The sequence below is a fragment of the Mus musculus genome, chromosome 8, assembly GCF_000001635.26.
Source record: "Mus musculus strain C57BL/6J chromosome 8, GRCm38.p6 C57BL/6J".
Lineage (NCBI taxonomy): Eukaryota > Metazoa > Chordata > Mammalia > Rodentia > Muridae > Mus > Mus musculus.
Window position 1 is genome coordinate 70,672,847 of NC_000074.6, and position 8,677 is coordinate 70,681,523.

Below are 8,677 nucleotides of genomic sequence, written 5' to 3' on the forward strand. Positions count from 1 at the left end.
CAAAGAGATCCATAAGGGCAAGAATGGAAGGCTAGAGCTGGGCAGTGGTGGCGCACGCCTTTAATCCCAGCACTTGGTGGGCAGAGGCAGGCGGATTTCTGAGTTCGAGGCCAGCCTGGTCTAGAGTGAGTTCCAGGAACAGCCAGAGCTACACAGAGAAGCAATGTCTCGAAAACAAAACAAAACAAAACAAAGAATGAAAGGCTAGGAGCGCAAAATAGGCACCGCGCGACTCGCATGCATTAGCCAGCTTCGCCCACAGTGTGGCGCCGAATTAGGCGCCGAACCAGATCCAGGAGAGCACCTCTGCGCAGGCGCCCTTTCCCAACATACACCCCGTAGTGGGCGTAACTTGTGCTGCGGCCTTTTGCGTCGTTCTAGTGTCGCACTTTACGGCTACCTCTCAATCCCACCGTAGAAATACGGTGAGGCCGTCCGTCTTGTTCCGTAGGTACCGCCCTAGCCCGTCCCGATTGGATAGATGTCCGTTGAGCTGCTCGCTGATTGGTCATAGTTTCTGCCAGTCTTTTTCAGTCTGGGGCGCGCGGTGGGCCGCCGGTGGGAGCGCGTGTGTCTGTGCCGCGGCGGAAGTTATCGCTGCAGGGAAGATGGTGAGGGCCGCGAGGCGGAGGGGCGCGCGCAGGGTCTTCGGGCTGCTGAGAGATGGGGGAAACTGAGGCCGGAGTGACCGGTGTCCCTCCAGGGCCCCAGACGGTCACCGTTGGGGATTTATCTCTTGATGGACACGGTTTTTGCGACCGGAAGAGGGACTATGATCGTTTCCGGGGCTTGTCACCGTCATTGATAGGAAAGCTGCGTTTCCGGGAAATGGGCGGGCTTAATGGCTCACGTGGGCTTCGTTGCCCTCTTGATGCTTATCTGGTGTCTGACCTCAGCTGCCCACGCCTTTGGCTGGAAATCCAGCTCAGAGAGCGGGTTGATTCTCTCCCTGGGACACACAGCATGTCTTGCTCAGGAAGAAAGGATTTTTTTTTTCTCCTAGTTTAGGCTCAGGCCTCCTCAGTTTGGGGACTCTTAGACCTGGCATAAACAAGTAAAGGAGGCCAGGTTTCCCCCTGCTCTGTCGAGGGGCGCGTTGGCCTAAGTGAGGAGAGCCACATATTCCCATCTCCCCAGTTCTTGATGGTAGGATATTTGGTTTGTTTTTTGGTTAGGCTTTCTGATCTGAACTGACATAATCCAGGCTAACCTCAAACTCCTGATCCTCTTGCTTCAGTCACTGGAGTATGGAAAGGACACGTGTATACTCCACATTTGAGTCAGGATGTGAGGCAGGGTCTCATATAGCCCAGGCTGCCTTTGAACTCCATTTGTATACATGCATCACTGTGAACTCCTGACCCTGCCTTTACTCCAGAATGACCCTGGGTTTTGTGGTGCAGGAACTCTAGGCCTAACACATGCTAGGTAAGCACTCCCCACTGGGTGTACCCTGAGCCTTCCTGAAGGGATGGCCAGGTGCGTCCAGGACTGGACACCCACCTCATGCAGGTGCGCACAGACACTCCCATATCTCTGCGGTCAGGCTGGTACAGGAGTGTCCCAGCTGAACATTCCTGAACTCAGAGCCCTAGACTTGGTTCTTTAGCTATCTCATCTACACACTGGATCCCAGAGAGTCTGGATGATGGCTGAGAAGGAATTTCCCTTCCTGGAACTGGCTCCTCTAATGGGAGGTGCTGGGACTGGATTCCAGAACGGGTGGCTATAACACCTGCAGCTGCTCTGTGTAAAGCTATGTCTCCTCCACTCAAAAGCCTGTGACTATCCCAGCTCCAGCCTCCCTGTCTGCCCTGGCCCATTTCACTCTGAGCTTTTTCTTCCTTCATTTTGGGGAGACATTCCTAATTACTTCTTTCATTCCTCTCTCCCACTGCACACACAGTAGGGGAGTGGGGGGTTGTGGTGGCCTGTCCCTACACCACACTTTTCTTACCTGTGGCACTGGACAGGATGCACCTGTGCTGGGTGTCCCCACCCCTGCGTGTTCAGCAAGTGTTTACTGCTCCTCCCTGCTGCAGCAGAGCCCACGCCCACACTGACCTTGTGTCTAGCCAGGGAGACTGATGCTAATCACCCATAATTAGAGAGCGGCTTCAGCTGCTGAGCTGGAAACAGGCTGGCAGCCTAGGGTGGCCATTAGGGTCCTGACCACAGGAGGGGACATGCTCAGCAGGATTGGGCAGAGAGTCTAGGGAAGGGCACCCTGGGTGGTGGCTGGGGCCCTGGCAGGAGGAACGAAAGTTGAGCAGTAAGGCTGGACCTTGCCATCGCTGCCTCCAGGCTGTGCTGGGCCATAGCAGTTCCGGAAGAGCTTTGTGTGCCTCTATTCTTGTTTAGCAATGTTTGCCCTTGAGCCCTTGCTGTGCCTTGTATTTGGGAGTTTGACTATTCTATTCCTTTATTGAAACAGGATCTCATGTAGCCCAGGTTAGCCTCACACTGTAGCCAAGGATAACCATGGCTCCAACTACCTGGAGCTTAGCCATAGGATGCTATACTGTGGCTCTTTTCTGCTGTTTATTTGAGGATCAGGGTGGACACCATTGTCACTGATCACCAAGGCCACCCACCCACCCACCAGCCATTTTCACAAAAGTCATCCTCTGCCTCCTACCCTTCCAGGAAGCCTCTGCAGGAAGTGGGCTAGAGCTTCACTTCCCTGCCACTAACTCCTCCCCGCCCCTCAGCTCTTCTTGGGAAGGGCCTTGTACTGTAGGCTCCCCCAGTCCTCTCATGACCCAAAGTCCCCATGCTGGGCATGATGGCCCTGAGGATCTGGGGCTCTTGTTGTTTGTTTCTTCTGTTTTTAAAATGATTTATTTTTATTTCATGTGTTTTGCCTGCATGCATGTGTCTGTGAGTGTGTTGGATCCCCCTGGAACAGGAGTTATAGATGTGTGAGCTACCATGTGGGTGCTGGGAATTGAACCCAGGTCATCCAGAAGAGCAGCCTGTGCTCTCACCTGCTGAGCCATGTCTCCAGCCCCTCGTGTAGTTGTTTGTTTGTTTCACTGTGTAACCCAGTTGGCCTGGAACTTATAGATAATTCACCTGCCTCTGCCTCTCAGTGCAGGGATTGAATGTGTGCACTGCATGCTTGGCTGTAATTTGATTTTTGTGTATTTTGAAGACAGGTCTAATGTAGTCCAGGCTGATCTCAGACTGTAGCTGAAAATAATCTAAAATTCCTTATCCCCCTGCCTCAGCCTCCCTGGCACTGGGATGACGGGTGTAGCACAACACACCTGGCTTTATGTTGGTCTTTATGATGCTGGCTCTGGAAGGCAAAGTGTCACTAGCCTTGCTGTCACCTTGACCTCAGCCCTGGGGCTCAGGCAACCCAAGTCACCTGTTCTGGAAGCACATGGACGGGATGTGAAGCAGGCTGGTGTGCAGTCCTGTGCATTTAGAAGGCTGTGGCCAGCCTGGGCTTATGACAAGATTCTGCCTCAGAAAAGCTACCTCCAGACAGAGGACTGTGCCCCGCTTCTGTGGTTCCAGGTGACAGAAATTGTGGAGAAATGACCAAAATGGTCCGGGAGGTCCAGGTGGCTCACATCTGTAGAATGGGATGATGTGAGGTTACCTGTGACCTGAAGACAGGCGAGTGCATTGGGGGTAGCCATGCCCATGTGGTCGTCCCTGAATTGAGGACTACACCTCACACTGACTTTTGCCTTCCAGCTTCCCTTGTCGCTGCTGAAGACAGCGCAGAATCACCCCATGGTAAGCACTCTGGGCCACCTCCCTTCATGTGCCCACAGCTCAGTCTTTTGCAGTTCATGATTGAAGGCCTGGCAAGATGTCTCAGTGGGTAAAGGTGCTTGCTGCCAAGCCGAAGGACCTGAGTTCAATCCCCAGGACCCATGTGATGATGGAGGGGTTCATGACTTCCCTGAAGTTGTTCTCTGCCCTGTCTGCACACAGACAGAATGGCAAATGCAATACAAAGGAAAACGTTCACAAAGAAATCTATAGCCGGGCATGGTGGTGCACGCCTTTAATCCCCGCACTTGGGAGGCAGAGGCAGGCGAATTTCTGAGTTCGAGGCCAGCCTGGTCTACAAAGTGAGTGCCAGGACAGCCAGGGCTACACAGAGAAACCCTGTCTCAAAAAAAAAAAAACCAAAAAAAAAAAAAATCTTTTAAAAGTAATGTCAAGAAGAAGCTGGGCACTGTGCAACTCATGCCCCTGATTCTGCCCTGAGAGTCACAGCATAGACCAGGTCCCCTGTCATCGCAGCTGCCTGGGAGGATGCAGCAGGAGGATTGCCACTGGTTGAAGCTTTTTTTTTTTTTTTTTGAAAAGGAGCAGCAGTGTGGCCGAATAGCCAAGGCATGGCCCAGCAAGCTGCAGGCCTGGGTTCCATCCGAGGTGCCACAGAAGGAGCCATGCCTCTGTGGTGTGTAGTGTGTTTATAGACTCCACACAGCCAGAGCCCAGCCTCTTCTCATTTCCCCTCAGCACCCACCTCGGGTCTACCCCAGCCCTGGTTGCCTGTGCACTGCTCCCACCTGACGTCTGCTCCTTTGCATTTTGTGAGCATTTCTGAGTGTGGCTTGTCTGTCACTCAGTGGTTTTGAGTCATTTTCTTGGCTGTGTTAACACTCCTTCTGTAGGTGACTAGACTGGGCTTGCCCATTGTTTCCTCACTATCCTCCTGCCTCAGCCGCCAGAGTTCTGGAATCACAGGTGTGTGCCACCATGCCCAGCTAGTGTGGAGTTTTAATTTGTCTTTGTCCATACATTGGGTGGGGAACCTGGGCGGTGCCTGCTTATCACAGCACCCACTTATGAGCTGAGCGGCAGCCAGCCCTTAGAGGTTGATCCCAAAGCACACCCAGAAAGCTGTAGTTTGGGATGGGAAGCCAGCTGTGTTTGAGCTAGGCTGATGGGCTCTCCCACAGCTGGTGGAGCTGAAGAATGGGGAGACCTACAACGGGCATCTGGTGAGCTGTGACAACTGGATGAACATCAACCTCCGGGAGGTGATCTGCACGTCGCGGGTGAGTGGTCATGCGGGGAGGGTGCACTGCTGGCCTGGATGGACTATGCCCACCTGTCACACTTCCCCTCTCCACAGGATGGTGACAAGTTCTGGAGGATGCCTGAGTGCTACATCCGTGGCAGCACCATCAAGTACCTGCGCATCCCTGATGAGATCATTGACATGGTGCGGGAGGAGGCCGCCAAGGGCCGAGGGCGAGGAGGACCGCAGCAGCAGAAGCAGCAGAAAGGCCGAGGCATGGGCGGCGCTGGCCGAGGTGGGGTCCCTGTGAGGATGAGGTGGGGGAGGGACACCTGGGCACTCGCCTCTCTGCACCCTCTTCAATCACATGTAGGGCATGGTGGTGTGGGCTCCTGTAGGCTGAGTACAACCTGGAATCTCCCACAGGACCCTTGCGCAGTGGACCAGGGCACAGAGGGGAAGACCCTTGTCCCTGTCTAGGGACGCTGGTGTCTAACTCTGCCTTTTCTGTTCTGTGCAGGTGTGTTTGGTGGCCGGGGCCGGGGTGGCATCCCAGGTGCAGGCCGAGGCCAGCCCGAGAAGAAGCCAGGGCGGCAGGCAGGCAAACAGTGATCACTCCCTGCCTGAGCCGAGCCCAGAACGGTGGGTGAGGCCTCAGGGCACCTTTGTGTGAAGCCCCACTTGGCGTCTGGTCCAGTGAAGTCCCTCGCTGGCCACTGACTCAGTTTCTGGAAGGTTCCGAGTCTGAGGTGCCTGTGGAGCCTTAGATGCCCTTTGAAGGGCTGACTTCTTCCAGGCATGTTTGAGTTTCAGTTGGAGCTGCAGGCTCAGCCCATGGCGGCTCACCTGTCCTTTACCAGCCATACCCTGTACATCTTCTGTTTGAAAAATAAAAGCAAACACCATAGAAAGAGCCAGCTGTTCTTCTGCCTAAGCCCTGAGCATGTTGTCCTCAGGGCACCTGGGTCTTATCAGAGGGAGCAGTTCCCTGGGCATGGGGCTTGTCTGTGTGTCCTGCCAGTGGAGGTGAGAGTAGAGCAGATCCTGCATTTAGAAGGCTAAGAGGTAGAGTCAGGAGTTTTAGGCCAACTGGAGCTACAAAGCACTTAAAAAGCCAGGCCTGTAATGATTGGACTGTGGGAGACTAGGGTAGGAGGCTGTCAGGCTGCTTCTGCAGGCAGAACAGTTCTGATCCCATACAACTCCAGAGTGCACCACAGGGAAAGTGACCCAGGGAGAGCACAGCACGGGACATGTACGTGTGTCTGTCTGTGCCCATGTGTCTGTGTATTTGTCCACGTGTGTATTTACCACATGCATACCTGGTGCATATTGGAAATGAGATGACAGCCATTGGAGTGCTTGGAATGGAGCTCATCCTTGAGTACTCTCCAGGTCCCCTGTGTCTGTTTCCTGTCCCTAGGGGTCAGTCTGTGCCACAGTCCTGCCTGCTGAGTGCTCTGCCCCCAGGGCCCTGCAGCTTCCTGCCAGCTCAGCCCTGGTTGCCAGTGCTCCTTCCATGCCTATCCCACCACGAAGAACAGTCAACTCTGCTTCCTGGTTCATGCACCCCCCCTTAGGTGCATTGGCTTCTAGAAGCTTCTGAGCTGAGTGAGGTTTCTGTGTTCTTCCCAGTGAGTTCCAGGAACCCAGCCCTAGCCCCTTGCAGAAGAGAGGAAGCCAGAAGCCAGACCTAGTTCCTGAAGGCTGCCTTCCAGATCCTTCTGAGCCAGGCCCTCAGGGCTGCTGTCCACACCCATCACCTGATCTAAGCTGCTGTCCTGTGGGTGGCTCGCCCTGCAAGGTGACTCACCCAGGTTCAGGGACTGCAGAGGGGCCACCTTTCATGATGGGTGTCTTCCCACAATAGTTAGGTCCCGGTTACCCCTCCTGACTCCTCGCAGGCGCTTAGTAACATACAGTGTAAGGGACACTGGGGTTCCTGGCCACTCACCTTGTGGTCACCAGGACATCTTACAATAGTTGTCCAAATGTGGGAGGACTGGCACCTAGCCAACAGCAGAGCCCTCACCCTACAGCCCTGCCCTTCCCCTAGGGGAAGCCTACCACAGAGAGACCAAATCCACCATTCAGAAAGAAAGGACCAGGGAGGAGACCAGCTGAAGAAGCAGCCAGGGGAGGGGTCAGGCGACTTTCAGGACAAGCTGAGTTTGACCTCGAGGACCCATATGGTGGACTTGGAGAAGGGATTACAAATTGTCCTCTGACCCTCAGGTGCCAGGGAGAGGCATAGAGCACTGACTAGTATGCACCAAGCCCTGGGGTTGACCCTGAGTACTGTAAGTTGAGGGTGTGTTGCAGGGCCAGCCACCTAGTTAGTGTTCCAGGCAGATACAAAGGCCTTGTGGACAGGCACACATGAACTGGAGGAGTGCACCCTGGTAAACAGATGAGGTGATGGGACTCAGCCAGGGAGGAGGAGACTCAGGAGGAAGAGCAAGCACAGCCTCACTAGGGCCTGTCAGTGTGCCAGAGGATGGGAGCCAGAAGTGCATGGTTCACACCTGCTGATGGCTAAGCAGCGGCTCCTCCTCAGCTACCTTTCCTCCACGACTCGTGGAGACCTGACCCCAGGGTCCGTCCTGCCCGTGCTCCAGGCTTGCTCAGCTTTGTGGCTACAGGAGGCATCCTGTTCACTGCCCAGGAACAGAGAGTGGTTGCTGCACACTTTAATGTTGCCATGTCTGAGTACACTGTCACTCTCTTCAGACACCCCAGAAGAGGGCATCGGATCCCATTACAGATGGTTGTGAGCCACCATGTAGTTGTTGGGAGTTGAACTCAGGACCTCTGGAAGAGCAGTCAGTGCTCTTAACCACTGAGCCATCTCACCAGCCCCTAATGTCGCATCTTGAGTGGCATACCCTTTTTATCCCAGCACTGGAGGCAGAGCCAAGCTAGCCTGGTATACACAGTGAGACCCTGTCTCAAGACACAGCACTGCATGCGCATGGGTAACATAGAACTTGATGTGGCCAGTAACCTTTGCCCTCAGCTTTATCAAGAGCCAACAAGGAGCCAAGCACTGGCCAGAAACAGGAGTGTAAGGTCCTGGCTCTTGTTAAGAATTTTTTTTTTTTCAAAATAGACATTTAATGCAATCTTTAGATCAAAGAAAAGTTGATTTTACAGTTTCTGCAGGAGACCACCTGCCAGAATAGAACCAGCAAGCTTGGTTTTGAAGGTCCCAAGCCGTCCTCCTGGCACAGCTTTTCTTGATTATTGATTTGTAGCTGCATTCATTCTTGATGTTCCAGTCAACTCCACTGTTACCATTTAGCTGGCAGGAAGGCTGAGAAGCCCCTGCCCTAAGGGGTTTTTAATCACCAAGGAATTTGACAACCTCCTGAGTTCTTGAACCCACTTGAATATATATAATATATTCAATAAATTATATATATAATATATATATTCACACACAATTGTGTGGGGCTTGTGGACCCCCAAGGCCCCCTATGGTTTTAAAGACTCCAAGTTAAGGAGCCAGTTGTGCTAATAATTTTAGCAATATAATTGCCCTAAGGAAACACTGACACAGGTCAGGTGACAGGGTTGCATTAACTATACTGACATGAGAGAACAATTGTTGAGTTTACCATTTTGATTCTGTGATAAGGCCTAGTTCTCAGAGCCTCCCTGCATTTTCATGTTAAGAACTTTAAT

General features: G+C 53.3%; 1 protein-coding gene across 3 annotated transcripts; it reads left to right on the forward strand.

Moving 5' to 3' along the window:
- Positions 1-384: 384 nt before the first annotated feature.
- On the forward strand, positions 385-5,906 carry Lsm4 (LSM4 homolog, U6 small nuclear RNA and mRNA degradation associated). 3 transcript variants are annotated; one of them, XM_030243665.1, is made up of 6 exons: positions 385-447; positions 525-611; positions 3,709-3,750; positions 4,932-5,030; positions 5,108-5,288; positions 5,514-5,906. In XM_030243665.1, the coding sequence occupies exons 2-6, from the start codon at positions 609-611 to the stop codon at positions 5,603-5,605; spliced, it is 417 nt and encodes a 138-aa protein (XP_030099525.1). In that variant the 5' UTR covers positions 385-447; positions 525-608; the 3' UTR covers positions 5,606-5,906. The 3 variants fall into 3 exon arrangements, with proteins under 3 accessions (XP_030099525.1, NP_056631.2, NP_001345971.1); NM_015816.4 differs by having other exon boundaries at positions 385-611; NM_001359042.1 differs by lacking the exon at positions 525-611.
- Positions 5,907-8,677: the final 2,771 nt, after the last annotated feature.

Excerpts from the sequence above, each read along its gene's own strand:
- Lsm4 (NM_015816.4), top strand. Across the intron at positions 5,031-5,107 it reads AGGTGATCTGCACGTCGCGG|GATGGTGACAAGTTCTGGAG; the intron begins GTGAGTGGTCAT and ends CCCTCTCCACAG. Across the intron at positions 5,289-5,513 it reads CATGGGCGGCGCTGGCCGAG|GTGTGTTTGGTGGCCGGGGC; the intron begins GTGGGGTCCCTG and ends TGTTCTGTGCAG.